This window comes from Phytophthora cinnamomi (assembly GCF_018691715.1).
Source record: "Phytophthora cinnamomi strain GKB4 chromosome Unknown Contig49, whole genome shotgun sequence".
Lineage (NCBI taxonomy): Eukaryota > Oomycota > Peronosporomycetes > Peronosporales > Peronosporaceae > Phytophthora > Phytophthora cinnamomi.
The window spans coordinates 730,396-748,307 of record NW_027150982.1 but is presented as its reverse complement, the minus strand read 5'-3'; the positions used below and the strand labels follow the sequence as shown (position 1 = coordinate 748,307).

The window sequence follows — 17,912 nt, the reverse complement described above, 5'->3', positions numbered from 1 at the left end:
CGACAGCCACGATCGAGGTATTTTTGACACACGTTTTGACAGCGGGTCGAAAACGCAAAAGTACTAACGTACTATACTATCCAATTACTACTGTTACTACCGCCAGGTTCTTAGGCCGGTTCTCAACCGAGGCGGACGCATGCGTTTTCGGACACTTTGTGATCTGATTGGTTAACAGGACGTTACAAAAATGATACTGCACAACTCATGCGTTGAGTCAACGTAGTAGTTAACGCTTGTCAACGCCGTTGACAAGCGTTAACTACTTTTGGCCAATCAGTGCACTGCATTATTTGCATTCCCCCTCAAAGCACTCCCCCTCCTCTGACATGGCGTCGGTCCGGCTTCAACGTGCTTCTCCCCCGCGCTTCACCCCCACCGCAAGGTAACGGCGTCGCTGGAAAGCTGAAGATGAGCTGTGCGGCCTTCTGGTTTGTTTGGTAGCCATCAAGCGACACCAAGCAGCACGAAAAAAAAAATTCAACAGTTCGAGAGCGGATTTCGTGGCGAGTGCATGCTTCTACGCTACTTAGAGATTCAGCTTTCAAGAGATACTACAGGGGCTTGGTAGATTGGACCAGCTTCGCTCCCCATTGCCGGACGGGGGAGTCTTGGTCAGCGCTTCAGATATTGTTGAGTCGTGAACCACACGTAGATCACACAGAGTAACAGTACAATGATTGGATAATATTGATCAAACACTGGGCCAATCAAATTTGGTCAGTTTCATTCTCAACCGAGCATACGGGGTAGGACACGCATGTAACGCACGCGTCGAGAAAAACGCTTTGGTTGAGAACCGGCCTTAGGCTCGAACTCGGAGAGCGATGACGAGAAGCAGAGGCCGGTCAAGCGCGAGGCGTTTCCGCTCTCCCAAGCGCGTGAAAAAGCCCGCGGTGAGGATGCCCTTCAGTTCGAAGAACAATCACTCGTATGGCTGGGCTTGAGCCCAAATTGAGACCCCGGGGGAAAAATTGCGACTTATGCACAATTCGGAAGTTTTGAAACTATTTTAATAGTTTCAAACATACATTGCTTGTTAGAACCCGCCATTTTTAGCACTTTTGTACGGAAATTGAAAAGACAACTAAATCCTGTCTTATTTGTTCTATGCATTGGTATGCATCACCCTAAACGCTATTGTTGCAGGGTACTGAACCATGGTACACTGTACCAGTTCCGAGGTACCCGAACCGGTTAACCGAACCGGTCCAATACGACCACACGTTGATTAGACGAGTAGGTTGATTGGACGAGTAGTGTGGAATGATGGTTAATTAGACGCACTAGTTGATAGGACGCATGGCCGCGTGTCTTTAGCACTAGCCTAGGGTGTAAGCGCCAACAATCCAATCACTTCTGAATTTCGATTCAACCCCCCAAGTGACCTCCGTCGCCTCGCCCCAAGCCTCGGCGATGTCTACGACCAAGTCAACCCGTGCAAGACCCAACTACGAACTTCTTCAGGTTATGAGCCCAAGCACCATGTCCTCTGTCCAAGACACCAAGATCTCCATCGACAAGTTCAACGGCGACAACTACGCCACGTGGAACCGCTACATGCGTGGCGTGTTCCTGACCAAGTCGGTGTGGAGCGTCGTGAACCGCGAGACGAAACCAAGCTTCGCGGACACGAGGGCCAAGGACGACTACGTCAAGTCGAGCAACATTGCGTTCGGCCTGATGTTGCTCCACATGGATGCTGACTATCATCATGTGGTCGACGACTGCGAGGAAGCGTGGGTGGCCTGGACGCGACTGCGTTCGCTCTACGGGGGGTCGCAGAAGGCTGGACGCATCTACCTGAAGCGCCAGCTCTTCAGCATGGAGATGGCAGAAGGCGGCAATGTGCTTCATCATTGCAATGAAGTCCTCAACATCAGCGCCAAGCTCAGCAACATCGGCGCCAAGATGGAGGATGAAGACGTGGCGATCTGCTTGCTCAGGAGTCTGCCCAAGAGTTTCGAGAACGTCGTTCTCAACTTGGAGATGAGCAACGCAGAGCTGCGCACTCAAGATGTGATCAAGGTGCTCACGAATGAGCACATCAAGCGGCAGGGCGAGAAGACGGCTCAGGTGAAGATTGAAGACGCTGCGAGGGCCTTCAATGCCGAGCGTGAAAGTCGCCACTGCACGTACTGCGGAAAATCGGGGCACGTCGTGGAAAAGTGCTGGGCGAAGCAGAAGGAAGAGAATCGAGGTGCACGATGTGGCCGGTCTGGTCGCGGTGCGAACAACGTCCAGTGGCGTGATGACAGCGATGACGACTGCGTCGCGTTCGCGGTCTCTATGGAGTGTGGAGTCTCCAGGACCAACAAGTTTCAAGGCTCATGGGCGATCGACAGCGGTACCACGCACCACATCTCCAACGACAAGACCAAGTTTGTCGACATCAAGGTGTGCGACGAAGGTGAACTCACGGTCGCCAACGGCAACACGGCCAAGATTATGGGAGTCGGGACGGTCATGCAGCGGGTCACTCTACCCAACGGCAAGGAGCGCGACACCCGCATTCAAGATGCACTTTACGTGCCAAGCATGAACAAGAACCTGCTTTCGGTGCCGCAGATCAACTGAAGCGGACTGTTCAAGGTGGTGTTTGATGGTGCTGAAATGCACATCGCACAGAAGAAGTCGAAGAAAATCGTGGCTTCCGCGGACCTGATCGACGGCCTGTACTGGCTCCGAGTCCCAAGCTGCGCTGCAAATTCGGTGTCCAAGGCATCGGTCAACGCGGTAGATCTTCATGCGCGTTTGGGTCACGCGCCGAACGACGTTCTTCGGAAGATGGTCTCAAGTGGCGTGATGACGGGTGCGAAAATGCCGACATCATCCAAGAAGTCAAGCCAATGTCGTGGGTGCCAACAAGGGAAAATGGTGCAAAAGCCCTTCCCAAGCAACCCGAACAAGCGCAAGTACAAGCCGTTCGAGTTCCTCCACTTCGACATCTGCGGGCCCACGGAAGAAGAGTCGCTGGGTGGCAGCCGCTACCTGCTCCTCATCACGGACAAAGCCAGCAGCTGCATGTCGGGATTCTGTCTGCGAGCCAGATCGGAGAGCGAAGGCTGCTTGCGCCGATTCATCACCAAGGTGGAGAAGCAATTCGATGCTAGGGTGAAGTTCGTGCGCCATGACGGGGCCAAGGAGTTCGCGACCAATTCGCTCTTGGCGTACTACGAAGACCACGGCATCGAAGTGCAGCCCACGGTTCGGTATGCGCACCAAACGAACGCAACGGCTGAACGGGCCAACCGAACCATTGTGACCATCGGCCGCAGCATGCTTCATTACGCTGGGTTGGACAAGACGTTCAGGGCGGAAGCAGCGATGACGGCGATCTACATCAAGAATCGTCTGCCGTCACCCAAGTCGCCCGACAAAACTCCGTTCGAGATCGTCTACAAGTCCAAGCCCAACGTCAAGCACATGCGGATCTTCGGGTGGAAGGCCTATGTTTTGACGCCGAAGGAGAAGCGACTCAAGTGGGACCCCAAAGCTCGTAAAGGAATTTTCATGGGTCACGAGGAGCATTCCAAGGCGTATCGAGTTTATGACATCGAGGCGGGGCAGGTGGTCATCTCTCGCGATGTCACATTCGATGAGTCAAGCTTCGATGACTCCAAGGCTGCTGATGGTGAAGAAGTCAACCGACTTACCGACGTTTTCGACGACACGCCAGTCTCCGACGACTCCGGCACAAGGGTGTTCACGCAGGCGGGGAAGCGCAAATCGCGTCCGGACAACCAAGATCGAGACAATGTTCGGCGTCCTCGTCGTAGCGCTGGACTCGAAGAAGCAAGTGCGCCTGGTCCGTCGGGTGACCAAGACCAACGTCAATCTACGGCGGCGCAAGAAGAAAAATCGGAAAAAGACGATGAAGACGGCTCGACTCCACCCATGTTCTGGCGTGCAAGTGCGAATGCTGTGGAAGCAAGTGACAGCGCGGAGCCGAAGACGTTTCAAGAAGCTGTGAACGGACCAGACCGAGTCCAGTGGCGCAAGGCAATTCGCGCCGAACTCAAGTCGATGCGTCTGCGAGGTGTTTTCCGCGCCGCCAAACTGCCCAACAACCAGCGCGCAGTCGGTACCAAGTGGGTGTTCAAGATCAAGCGCAACGCGGACGGATCGATCGAGAAGTTCAAGGCTCGGCCCGTCGCGAAAGGCTTCGTGCAGAAGTATGGCATCGACTACACCGAGACGTTTTCGCCCGTGGTCAAGTACGTCACGCTGCGAATGATCATTGCGGTTGCCAAGTACTTCGGATGGCCGATGGACCAGCTCGACGTGGTGACTGCGTTACATCAAGGTCGTCGACGGCGAATGCGTTCTGCTGCTGGTCTACGTGGACGACGTCTTGGTGACCGGAAGTTCGGCTGATCTGATCGCGGAAGTCAAGCGCCAACTCAAGTCGCGGTTCGAGATGACCGACAGTGGCAAGTGCTCCTTCATCCTCGGGACCGAGGTGGTCGACAACGCGGATGGCAGTGTTACGCTGAGCCAAGCTCGCCACATCAACGACATCCTGGAGCGCTTTGGCATGCAAGACTGCAAACCCGCTGCAAGCCCGGTCGACATCAGTATGAAGCTAGTCTCAAGCGACGCCGTGACCAAGTTGGACGCGCCATTTCGCGAGGCTGTCGGTGCACTCATGCACTTGATGACATCGACTCGCCCGGACATTGCGTTCGCTGTCGGCTACGTGTCACGCTTCATGGAGAACCCGCAAGTCGAGCACTGGATTGCGGTTAAGCGCATCTTCCGCTACCTTCAAGGGACCAAGTCGCACGGAATCTGTTTTTCGCCGAGCAAGGACATCGACTTTCAAGGTTACTCGGATGCCGACTGGGCTGGTGATCTTAGTGATCGCAAGTCTACGTCGGGCTACCTGTTCCAAGTCGCCGGCGGACCGATCTCGTGGGGTTCCAAGAAGCAGTCAAGTGTGTCACTATCGACAAGCGAGGCCGAGTACATCGCACTGAGTTTGGCGATTCAAGAAGGCAAGTGGGTGCACAAGCTGCTGTGCGAGATCCTGGTTGCTGCAGGCGGAGTCACGCCAGAGTTGAAGATTTTCGAAGACAACCAGTCGTGCATCAAGATGACCAAGAACCCCGTCAACAATGGCCGCGCCAAGCACATCGACATCAAGTACCATCACATCCGCGACGAAGTCAAGCGCGGCGAAGTGATCGTCGAGTACTGCGAGACTGCCACCATGCTGGCCGACATCATGACCAAGGGACTTGCTGGACCACGCCACAAGGACTTGACGGCTGCGCTCGGCGTTCACGCGTGTTCGCATTGAGGGGGCGTGTTGCAGGGTACTGAACCATGGTACACTGTACCAGTTCCGAGGTACCCGAACCGGTTAACCGAACCGGTCCAATACGACCACACGTTGATTAGACGAGTAGGTTGATTGGACGAGTAGTGTGGAATGATGGTTGATTAGACGCAGTAGTTGATAGGACGCATGGCCGCGTGTCTTTAGCACTAGCCTAGGGTGTAAGCGCCAACAATCCAATCACTTCTGAATTTCGATTCAACCCCCCAAGTGACCTTCCTCGCCTCGCCCCAAGCCTCGGCGGTGTCTACGACCAAGTCAACCAGTGCAAGATCCCAGTACGACCTTCTTCAGCTACGCAAGCTAAGACGACCGACCTGTGCTGGTTGCTACGCAGCATTGTCGAATGATTCAGAGCAATTGGCCGTTGAAAATGACGTCTCGGGCTACTTGTGCACTGCCAAGGACTGCAGGACGGACGAGCGCATCCTGTTGGAGTCAGCCTTCAACCGCAGGCCGTATACGGTAGTATACTGTAGTTAGGTATACGAGGTATACGTGAGAACAGTAAGAGTGATGGTAGAAAGTGCAGCACCAAGTGCGCACCCGAGGAAGCGCTGCGCGGGCGGGCTCAGTCTCAGAATTCCTTTCTAACTAACAAATTGTGTGGCTTTTCGTTCGACACCAGCTTGAGTACGCGGTCCAACAGGGTTATGAGCCCAAATAACGCAGCCTCCGAGAGCGCAAGTGTCAAAGGCAGCCGCAGTAGAGATGTCTTCTTCGTCCGACTCCGAAGACGGCGGCAAGAGCAAACGCAAGGCTTCAAGATCGGTTCGTCAGTGTTGAGGTTAGGGCTTGTCACACAGCCCTAGCCGAAGTACCGTGTGGACTCTTTATTCTAATACTGAAAGGACACGCGCAGCACAGTGATTCTAAACTTTGATATTCAACGTCAAATGATTAGTAGGCACGATATTTATCTATGTTTTAGGCAACCACATACTTCTCTCGAGTGAGCAGCAAGACTAGCTCCCCGCTCCATAACTTACTTAATCTCACTCCTCTTTTTACCGTCTCTTCTACAAGTCCTTCTCTCATGCGCTAAAGCCTGCTACATTAACAGTCAGGAACTCCCGTCAGATGGGACGGTGATGACAGGACCTTCTACAAGCACGCTACGCCGAACGCCTTCGAGAAGAGCTTGCTGGATGGCATCGCCGTGGGCAGCGAGACCGAAGACGCTTGCTGAGACGACGAGAAGAAAGGCGAATTCAAGAAAAATCAATCCAAGATCAAGATCCTTATTCAAGACTCGCTCTCCATGAGACTGGCTAAGCAGGTGATGGCGAAGCCGACGGGCACCGAGGTGTTGAGGGTTCTCATGAACATCTACGAGGCAAGTCAAACCCAGCGATGACGGCGCAGAAAATGTATCGCTTGCAATGTGAACTACACAAGACGCATCAGCGGGGAAAAGACGACGTCCGAAGCCACCTCTACAAGCTGTTCGACATCAAGAACAAGCTTGCAGACTGTAGTGTCTGCAGGGAAATCGAAGACACGCTGGGGGAGTCGGCGAAGCTCCCGGAAGTTTAGCCGTAGTGTATTGCCAAAGGTAAATAGCAAAGTGAATAGGACACGAGGTACTCCTAGTGCTGCGGCTCCTGCTAACCAATGAAGCCGCAGCTACTGTAATCTAGGTTGTCGTTAGCTAGTCATCAAGTTTGTCGTTATGGCGCACTGGATTTCTGGCTGGTCATTAGCTTTACGTTATGCTCCGCTTGCTTTTCGTTACGCACACGATTTATTGTCGCAGTCATCACGTTTGCCGTTATTGACTGCGACCAGTTGGTGCTGAAGCTGCTAGTTTGGACAGGCTGGACATTTCCTCCGCTACACAGACCTTGGTTCACCTGTCAATGGCTTACAAATGGTAGACAGAATGCTACGAGGTTTACCAACACTACCCTGCTACAATGAATTACGCCGGAAAGCACTTTTCAGCTCCGACATGGGCAATTATACGCCTGATTTGGTTCGTGAGCTGGTTTTGACTGCAGAATTGCGGAGTAAAGACTGGGAAAACAATGCTTTTGGGAACAAGCAAACCAGTGAAAGTCACGCAATGCAGAGTGGCGTGCAGCGAAGCAACCAGAAAAATGCTGCTAGTGGGGAGAAGAAACCCAACAACTCAGGAGGTGGTGGTTGTTTCCGTCGTGGAGGGTCAGACCACTACAAGCGTGACTGTCCTGACTTGGAAGAAAAATTTAGCGGACGGACCACACAAGCCAAGTATGCTCAGAACACCCCCAAGTCTTAACCACTGCAATCAACCATTGCAATAAACCATCGCAATCAACAAGTGAGGGTGAAGGACACGCGGGAAAATGCGATGTTGTCATTGGAGAAGCAGTAATACGAGCTCTGAAAGACTACGACCCGCTCGTTGATGCTTTGATACTGGAACTAATGCACACATCACAGCGTATAAGGGGTACTTCACAACATTGCAGACCATGGATGATAGCGACTGGAACCCTACCATTTCAGGTTTTGCTGATGGTGTTGATGCCAAGGCGGAGGGTTTCGGAACAATTATGTTAGCAGCAATTATTGATGAGGAGATGGCGTTTGTGCTGGTAAAAGACGTGTTGCACGTACCAAGGGCAGGTTGCAACCTGTTCTCACCCGGTCTAGCGCTGGACCAAGAGTTCGCAATGACGTGGGACTCCGAAGCTCGCATCTTGGGGATGACAAAGGAGAATACAGAAGTCATTCGCACCGAGATTTAGAACAGACTCTGGACATTCAACGCACAGAATGTGGGTAGCAATTTCGCTAAGAAGAAGCATATTGTGGTGAAAAAGAAAGTTTTTGCGAACTTTGCTGTCACCGACGGTGTCGAGGACATCAATGTGTGGCATGAATGTTAGGGACACACATGCCCCGAATACATACCGTTGTCGGTTGAACGTGGAATGGCGAAGGGCATCATGCTCAAGCGACGAGGGGAAATGGACTGTGTCGACTGCCATTTTGGGAACATCAACGTGATACAGAAGTGGATTCTGCAGAGCTGGCCATGGATGAGTTCAACACCGCACAATTGTTCGACTCTAACGGTGATCTCAGCCTTAACGAGCTCACGCCAGCGTTTTTTTAACTAGTTTTGGTGTACAAACGAAGTCACACGAAAGTGGTAGCGCTTAGCGATTATCGGAGTGCGATGAAAGATGTGTATCGTTTCAAGCGCATTAAACTACCAGTGGAGTATGGCGATGATATGAAGCCGCTTTTCTCCGGAATCAAGCGCCTGGAGGCTGGCCAAAATCAAACTAGCCCGCCTAAGAACTCTGGCAAACAGCCCTTGACACTTTCCCTTTACAAGTCGTTGTGTGATTCTACTCTGAAGTGCAACTGTGGCGAAGCGGCTCCGCGAAATTTGCAGATCGCGGGGTCCCTCTTGCACACAGCGCCCGAACTGCCGACTAACGGAGGGGGTACTCCGAGCTTCCGTGAAGTTGCTGATCCTCACCTTGTGTACCCGTCGGTGGGCTGGATCGCTCGTCGGGTCACCTCGGAAGACGTGCTTGTGGTCGAGCTTGGACTGTCTGGCGGACAGCGGGAACATGTGGCAGCAGCGGGATATTTATACGCACTGCGCCGGTGTAGGGTTGAGTCGTTGATCTTAGGTTGCCTGGATCGAGACTCGTAGGCCAATGTTGATCTTGGCCCGGGGTTGTCTTGTGGTCGGTGTGTGACCTTGTCTTGCCTTTCCTTGCTTGCCGCTTCCTCTAGCGGTGGGTTGAAACGAGGGTTGACGGACTCTGGGCCAAGCAATCCTGGCGTCCGGGGTGATTCGATCTTGGTGGCGTCGCTGACTTGGCGGAACGTCGGGTGGGCCAAAATATATCCCGTGCCAGGTAGCGCGAAGGCGAAGACCACTTGTGATGAAGGAGGAAAAAATCAACTCTGTTTAATGTGTTATCATGTCCTAGTACTGGCCCTGTTTGTTATCCTACACCACTAATCTTGGCGCGCTATTACTGGCTCCCTGGACCTCGCTGACTCTCTCCATGGTGTTTGCGTCATCAGTGGGACTGCGATTCGGTGTCTATCTTCAAGATCGGCATCATCCCTGTCAAGATCGATATTGTCGATCCTGATCCAATATGCCGGGTATTGGACCGCTGGTTTCCGTGCCACCACTCTTGTGACCCTGGCACTCTTCCGAGGTATTATATTTCTTGCTCTTGATCGATGGGTTGAGATCGCGGTATAATTCAGTTCTCCGCTCCACCACAATCGTCCCCTGCACGAGAGAACACCGCGCAACGGTATTCGCTCGCTGCATCATCCCAATCGCTGCATCTTCTCCCAGTCGCTGCATCTTCGCAGACACGCGCGCTTCGTATCCTGGCTGGCAATGGATCGAAGTGATAGCGTGTCCGGCGGTCAGCGCACTCCAGATCAGGACTCCGAGGATCAACCTCCTTAATCGTCTACAGATTACGTGCCTCCCTCCAACTCAAGATCGTCGTCGATAGGCTTGGGCTTGCTTGTGGCGGCGGCCACCGCGAGCTCCGAGGCTGCTGGCGGCACCACGGACGATCAGCCGTCATCAGGAGACACGCTACCGTGTCCTGTATGCACCCAGGTTGCGTGGGCACCGACCGTGAATGTAGATCGCCCCCCCCCCCCCCCCCCCCCCCCTCTTGATCTCGCAGAAATCCGCGCCTCCCTCCAAGCTATTCAAACTTCAATCCAGCGCGTGGAAGACGCCGTGTCACGGGACGTACTATCCCGCGAGTTACTTGACGAACACGCGGATCTGCAGCGTGCCCACACCACCTCACTTCGTCACTCGGCTGAGCTACACCGTCGCCTTGACATATCAGAAGCCAGCGCGCATTCATTCGTTCGATTTTGTCAAGATCGCCACGACGAGTTGATCCCGGAGCTCGAGCTGGCAAACTCGCTGCTAGTCTCACGAAATGCGGATGTAGACGCCCTCAGAGAGCAAATTGAACGCGTGAGCAAGCGCAGGGGCGAGCTGGAGCAGCGGCAATCAGAATCTGACGTCACCATCCAGCATCTGCGCGATCGTGTTCGTGATCTCGAGGCCCAGATCGCAGCAGTAACGAATCACCCCGATATAGATCCGATCCCACCTCCAACTTTGGCACGCCGACTGCAGGCCCAAGATCGAGTGCTGCAAGACCTTGCTGCCGCTCTCAATACGACGCGGCAACGTTGCCAGGCGCTCGAGGAGTCCGAGATCGCCTTAGTGGAGGCTGCCGCCAGGCTTCGATCGCAAACCGAGTCTCTCAGCCGTCGCGTATCTCGCCTTCGGGAGGAGAGGGACAGTCGTAAAGTTGGCTTGACGGACGCTTTACGCCAACGTGATCGGGCGGAGGACATGCGTAAGATGGAATCCGATCGGGCGCTCAGACGACGGGCTGATCTGCAGGCCCAAGGTTCGTTTTCGCCCCGCGGCATATCGACCTGTCCCGGCGTTAATGCTCACCCTGATCTTCCTATCGTCTTCGTTTCCACAGGCGCATGTTACCTCGATGAGGGCTTCTATTGCTCGACTGGAGCAGCAAGTGGCGCCGTGGCGCAGTACCAGCATTGAAAGCGGGCGCCTTCGAGAGGCCGTACAACAGGAGGCCGACCTACATCGCCAAGATCGTGATACCGCTGTCCAGGATCGTGACGATGCTGCCCAAGATCGCGACACCGTTGTCGCCGACTACCATTCGCTCCAGACTCACTATCTCGATGCATATAACCGCTTCTCAGCTGTGGCAGCTGTCATGGGCACGAATGCTGGCCTTCCAGATCCTTCCACGTTCGCACACCATGATTTGTACTCGCACACAGGGAGGGCCCGAAAAACTCCACGCACCTGTGCGTTCCCCGCGGCACTTCGGAGTGTACCGACTTCACGATCTCGATCACCTACGCGGAAGTCATCTGCCAGTATCAGGTCTCTTACGGGTGGTAATCTCGATGCTACAAGTGATGACGCAGCCTCTGAAGCCACGGAACTTGCGCGTCGAAGGCCCGAAGATCGACGCCATTCGGAATCGAGTCAGGATGAAGAGATCGAAGTCACGGACGAATTCTCCGATGATGCAATACCGGAGATCGAGGGCGAGAGAATCACCGACCGCGATGAGCAGCAGGGCACGGACATTGTCAGTCTGGGGATTGTCAGAGAGGAGGAGAAGCCTGAGGAAGAGGTCGACGATGAGGTTTTGGCAGCCTTGTCTCGCTCCACTCTTCCGACCGTCGCCGTAGCTCATCGATCTCCGGTTCTGGATCTGCCGACCAACCTATTGACGTACGCGGAACTGGTGGGGCACCTGGCAGTCCTTCGGGCAATTCTGGCAGCGATGGTCCTGACGATGTTGTACCTCCTGCTTTATCTCGTCCTGGTGAAGCCGTCGGTGGACCTGGCGCAGTGAGACAACCACGCCCCAGACAAGATCAAGCGGCAGAGTCTGGTACCGAACGTGATCTGACGGAGGCTACTCGGGAGGTCGGCGAAGTTGATGATGCCACCTTACCGCCCACCGTGGCGCCTCGAAGATTGTGGATTCCAGGGTTTCGTCGAGAGCTACTATTCCGCGCGTCAGACGTTACGCCTTGGAATGTTGATCTCGTGAGCCACCTGCATGTGTCCCAGATCGACCTCCGTGTTTTGAATACGCTTTTGGTGAACGTTTCTGAGGGGCTATTTCCAGAGATCGATCCTGAATCCCATCTTCCTCCAAGTGCATACGAGCCTCTAATAACTGGGGCAACTGTGAACGCGTTAATGAATACGTCATCCCCACCGTGGGCGGCTCTGGACAACAACGAGGCTCCATTGACTTTCATCCCCCATCTCTTTGGTCTACCGCTGCCCCCCCCCCCCCCGATTTCGCGCAAGCATATCTGGAGCTTGAAGAACGGCATCTGCAGTCATATTGGGAATCGACACACTTCCTGCCGATCACGGACACAATGAGTGAAGCTGATACGATCTTGGCGGCCTATCACGAGCAGCGGCGTCAGAGACGAAGTAGGGCGGGTGCTGCATGGCGCAAATTTCTCTTGAAGCATGTCATACCAGCGTTGCGACAACGCCAGTGTGAACTCGACGTTCTGCTTGATCCCCTCTTTTTGCACTTCCCGAAATAGCGTGTTCCGAAGCACTGGTTCCCGCAATTTACAGACGAAGCGACAACGCTTGCTGATGCACTCAAGATCGTAGATCTCGCCGAACCATGGCGACTCCAGTACCGGCAAAGCCCGCCGGATCATCCAGCTATGCGAATCGCCCGTCTCCGTGACAAGTTCCTCGACCCTCGACATGCTCAGGGCACTGTTGTCGTCGATCTCTGATTGATAATCTCCATTCCATCAGTTCGTTGAAATCGACTGGTGTTCTTTTCCATAATAATGCACATATTCTTTGCATCAACTTCCTTTTCAGGCGATCGTGGTCGCCACATCGATCTTAGGTGACACCCAGATCGGCCATATACAAACACGTATATACACAACCGTTCCAACCGACTTGCAGCCCTCCTACAAGCCATTCATCCCAACCACGTTCGCGCAGTGACCAACTCACCCGCGATTTCACGCCTAGCGATCTTCATGTGACTGCATAACCTCAAATCGATGCCGGTTGGCCTGCTCTCGCAGGTAGTCATGTAGCAATGCTCCGCAATTCAAATCGACTTCATCAACCCAGGTAGGTTAGTCATACCCCTTCCAGTACACCAAGAACTCTCTCAACGTGCGTCCATAGCGGGTCCGCCGCCCAGATCGCATATCGGCTATACGCTCCACCTCATATTCGTCGTCAGCCAGAACAGCATCCCAGCTATCTTCCGGGAGTAACCCTTCATCGAAATCGGGTCGATCTTGGTCTTCAATCGTGAGATGAACACTTGGGCGGTCTGGAAAGCTGTGGACCGGCTTCAGTTTAGCAACGTGTACAATTGGAAACAGCCGGTACTCGGTACCGGCAATCTGGCATAGGTATTGATCACTTTGGCCACCCTAAACTGCCCATGCCACATATGTGCCAACTTGCGCGCATAACATTCCTTGACTCTGTCGAGATACAGCCACACCTGCATACCAGCTTCGATCTCATGTGGACGGACTGACTCATTATGTCGATCTGCGCAACGTTGGATCGCGTCACGTAGGCGCCCATTGATTTCTTCCCGAGCCTATTGATAGTGTCGCTAGACGTGATATCGCCAGCGGCGCGGCTCGCAATCTCGCCGGCGTGTTGATCCGAGGGGAATCATCGCTTCCAATATAGTCCGTGGGTCCCACCCATGCACCAAATAGAAAGGTGTATCACCGCGCACTCGATCTTATGCCGTATTGAGTGGGAACGTCAAACTCTCAGCATACTCATCCCAGTCTCGTTGGTTGACATCGGAGACGTATATCTTTACGGATCAAGTTAACGTCTGTACCATACGATCAGCTGTACCATTCGCTTGTGGTCGGTAGGCCATCGTCGCACGTTGCTTGTGACCGACGATCTTGTTAAATGTCCGAAAAAGTCCGCCATGAACCTAGGCTCTCTGTAGTGACGTATGGCTTCACTAGAGCCAAATCGACGATACACACATGTGATGAAGTTGGTCCAAATTCTTTGGTCTCAACCTATCAACGAATGTCAGTGACCCCCCTCGGTCCCAGAATCGAGTGATGTGAGACAATACAAGTACATTTGGAAACTGGATCGATAGTGTGCGACAAAGCTTGCACCGGCAGGGCGACTTCTCAGTTCGGTCTCCGGATACCAGAACTGAGCAGCGAGGTCGTGAGCTTGCACGCGAGCGCTACAGGCACGCTGTTGTGATGCGGTGACGTGCTGGAAGCCGACATGGTGTGTGGAGTCTGTGCGTACAACCTTGGATCCCAGAGTTTGATGGCGATCCCAGAGTACGATAGTGTGATGAACGCCTTGTGCTCTGGGAAAACTAACGAGGTTGTGATGGAACCACGGCATCCTGGGAACTTATTTGGTATGCTGAAGTGTCTGCAAGCACTTTCGGATCCCAGAGTTGCATGACGATCCCAGGGTTGGCTTAAGCTTGGTCGCCCGGATCTGGTATTCCAGCACTGGCATGAACACACTTCGACGGATTCCAAATCAGCTTGGTCGATCCCAGAGTTACGTGGTGATCCCAGTTTCGTCGCACACATCCCAGCGTGGATCTCGGATTTCGGAGTGTGGTGTGGGTCTGAACATGGCTTGGCGGATCCCAGATCAGCGTGGTTGATCCCAGTTCCGGATGGTTAATCCCAGCTGTGAGTGCCCGATCCCAGATCGCCATGCACCTATGCGACATGAATTGGGTCGTTGTCGCGGATCCCAGTATCAATGGTCGATCCCAGGAAGCGACTTCCGAGTTCCAGGTCTCATGGTATGGGCCACTCCAATTTGGTGGAGAACTCGTGTGAATGGTATCTCTGCCGAAGGAACGGTCGGCGCAATCACTCCCAGTCGAAGGGCCAATGTGGGTACAACTCAGGTGAGGCGCACCCGGCAAGATTCGATGACCTCACAACGGCCAGCCTATCAGGTCGCCGGATCTGGGTGACAGCGCTTAGCGCTAACTCAGGTCCTGGCTTTTGACCAATCCTGGGATGATGAGACGCTCGTCAGGATGAGACGCCTAGGTTGCCCCGGCTTTCGGCCAATCCCGGAATGGGTTGATGATTACTTTTGACCAATCCCGGGATTGGAAGAGCCGGGATAGGATGCGCAGTCAGTCACTTCGTTTTGTAGCTATTTGATGCGGAGTGGCGCCCTGGTGCCGGTAGGTCTCCGTTTGCATGTGTTAATTATAATCAGAGTTCGATTTGCCCCCAAGGACGTAAGAGAGTGCTGCGGATTCGCAAAGGGCTCAAGCGGAACAAGGACCAAGCGCACGCTGGTGTAAATACCCACTCCAAATAAATTCAAGTTCGTCAATTAAGTTATTTTCGAGTTTATTTCGTTATTGGCTTGGTTGACGTTCGCCCCACTCACCGGTTGACTGACTTCGGTTGGATTGCTGGTGGTGCTTCATATTTCGGGTCGGATGTGACCGACTCTGAGGTTTCGGCAGAGCAGAGCCTCGTGATAGTGGTTCGCGAGCGTTGCTGAGAAATCCGTGTGGCTCGGATCCCAGGATAGTGGTTCCTGGATCCCTTTTTGTTTCGCCCAAGTCGGCGTGGTGCGCGGTTGTCCCCAGTGTGCAGACACAGAGCTCTGGGACTGGCAGACCCATCCCGGGTCAACTTTCTCTGGCTGCTTCGGATCAAGGAGCGAGTGCAGATCCCATCAGCGGTTCCCAGTCTGAACCACCCGGAGGAAGTGGAGTGACTGAATCGACTCGAAGCCGGAGTCGCGGGGAAAGTGGAAGCTGTTAAGACCCGAGTCCAGGGTCTGAGAAGAAGTGGACGAGAGTTTGTGTGGAGAGTGAAGTTTGTGTATACTAAAGGGGAAAACCTGGGGGCATTTCGGGTTCGAGCGGACACGTGCAGACTGGGATCTACTGGGCCAGGGCCAAGCTTCGCTCAAGTAGATTTGGAGAGTTCTGGGATCAAGCAGCAGCTGGTGTGGCCGACCCACGTCTGGGGCCACAGCGTAGTCCCCGTCAAGAACTACCCAAGGGATTACAAGCGAGGGAACACACACGACCTCCCGACGCAGTCCGAGCGTCGAGTGATTCCGGGATCGCGCACTCTGGTTCTGGAGTCCCTGGGTTTTAACCTGAGATTCTGGGATCCGAGTTTGCGATTTCTGGAAGGCGCGTCACCACAACTGGTGCGCGTGCCCGGATCGGGTAACGACTGTGGACGGAAGTGGTGCGATCATGTCGACTACTGCTGACTCAAAAGTCTCCAAAACAAGTGAAGCGAAGGCTGAGATTTCGCTCCTGAGGAGTCTCAGAGTGGCTGGCCTCGCAGAGGAGGTGGTGCCGGAAGCGGTTGGGACGCCCAAGACGCCAAGTGCGACTTCGCGGGTTCTAGAACCCAGTGTTGATTCGAATTTGCCGCCTGCAAGCGAATCGGATCCAAGTTCTGGAGCTGAGGTGCCGCCTAAACTGGGAAATTCGGAGTCGCCACCTGGTTTTCCTGTGAAGAAATATGAAGGTGAACCAAGCGACGATCCCAGTGCGCAACCAAGTGATGTTAATGCTTGCCGAGGGCTGCGGGCTCAGATCCGAGATTTGTTGGCGAAGAGCAGCCCGATGGCTGCGACTCCAGGATCTCAGTTTCGGAGTGCCCACCGGAGCCAACTGCTGCGGATACCCGCAGTAGCCAAGTCGAGGGTGGTGCACTCAGCGTTCTGGGAAAACGCGAGTTGCAGATGAAGGTGCACAGCGCACCTGGAACTGGGACGAATCCAGTTCGGCTGGGTTATGCACCTGGAGTTTTACCTCCCGGACATGTGGGCAGTGGCGCCTGGTCGAGTTCACTCTGACCGGAGCAACGCCGGTCGCAGCGTCTGAGAGATGTCCCGGAAGGCGGAGAGACGAAGATGACACTCGCACAACTCCCGGATATGACGGATGGTGAGATGGTTTCATACGGCCGATCTCAGTTCGAACGATGGATGAGTGTACCCCCGGATATGGTACTCCCGGTTGATATTGCCTACACACCGCGACATGGTGGTTACGATTTGTGGGATTTCATCCGAGCGACAGGGACGACCGCCAGACACTGGATGACGATGGCTCGATCCCCATCCGGCGTTGTTTCAAGGTCTTTCGAGCCGAGCGTCGCCGGATCCCAGTTGTGTCCGATCTCCGAGCTGTGAAGGTGTCGCTCAAGCTGATGCCGCCGGTGGTATGTGTAGCCATACTCCAGACTATGCTGTGGGAAGCTGGGTTTGAATTCCCGAATCGAGTGCCAGTATGGCTGTTGGCTGAGATAACTGGAATATCGGGTCTCGAATCCGATCTGAGATTGAGCGCATTGGTAATTTTATTGGTATTGAACTCGCTGCCTGGAACGCTGCTGTCGGGTTCACGCCATATTTTGTGCGGCAAGTCACAGACCCGCTGCTGGTGGCACCTGCGACGACGGCTATAGATGGAGATGGTGATACGCTCATGGACGAGGACACCCAACTGTTCCTTGAACCTGAAGTCGTGACGCGTCTCCACCTTATCGGTCGCAGACCCCGCAGTCCAGCATCCAGTGTGGAAGGCGGGCCGATTCGAAAGAGATCTCAGTTACTTCGATCGGAACCTGGGATCTCGATTCCGAATTGGCATGGTTCCAGTGATGCCTCTGGCAACACTCTGTCTGGGATCAGAGGCCCGGTCCCAAGTGTGGTTGGTGTGAATAATGGCTTTGATGCGTCTATGAGATTGTTGGAACCCGCTTGCCATATCCAGCGAGCAATACCAGAGTACTTTGTCGAGATCATCGAGTAGGTCATTGATCAATGGCATAGGATAGACCATCAGCCGTGTCAAGCTGTTGACCAAGCGGTAATCGATGCAAAGTCTGATGTCGATCCCATTCTTCTTGATGATCACAATAGGCGATGCCCATGGCGAAGTAGAGTGCTTGATGATCTTGGTTGACAAAAGACCCTTGATCAATT

General features: G+C 54.0%; 3 protein-coding genes across 3 annotated transcripts; all 3 read left to right on the top strand.

The window, feature by feature from the left end:
* Nucleotides 1–1,416: 1,416 nt before the first annotated feature.
* Nucleotides 1,417–2,577, top strand: IUM83_08239 (Copia protein; the record flags this gene model as incomplete). Its single annotated transcript, XM_067932601.1, has 1 exon — nucleotides 1,417–2,577. One exon carries the CDS (start codon nucleotides 1,417–1,419, stop codon nucleotides 2,575–2,577), a length of 1,161 nt encoding a protein of 386 aa, XP_067790117.1.
* A 36-nt stretch (nucleotides 2,578–2,613) lies between these two features.
* On the top strand, nucleotides 2,614–4,377 carry IUM83_08238 (putative integrase; the record flags this gene model as incomplete). The annotated part of the gene is made up of 1 exon (XM_067932600.1): nucleotides 2,614–4,377. The coding sequence occupies one exon, from the start codon at nucleotides 2,614–2,616 to the stop codon at nucleotides 4,375–4,377; it is 1,764 nt and encodes a 587-aa protein (XP_067790118.1).
* A 43-nt stretch (nucleotides 4,378–4,420) lies between these two features.
* Nucleotides 4,421–5,302, top strand: IUM83_08237 (Integrase catalytic core protein; the record flags this gene model as incomplete). Its single annotated transcript, XM_067932599.1, has 1 exon — nucleotides 4,421–5,302. One exon carries the CDS (start codon nucleotides 4,421–4,423, stop codon nucleotides 5,300–5,302), a length of 882 nt encoding a protein of 293 aa, XP_067790120.1.
* Between the last annotated feature and the right edge of the window lie 12,610 nt (nucleotides 5,303–17,912).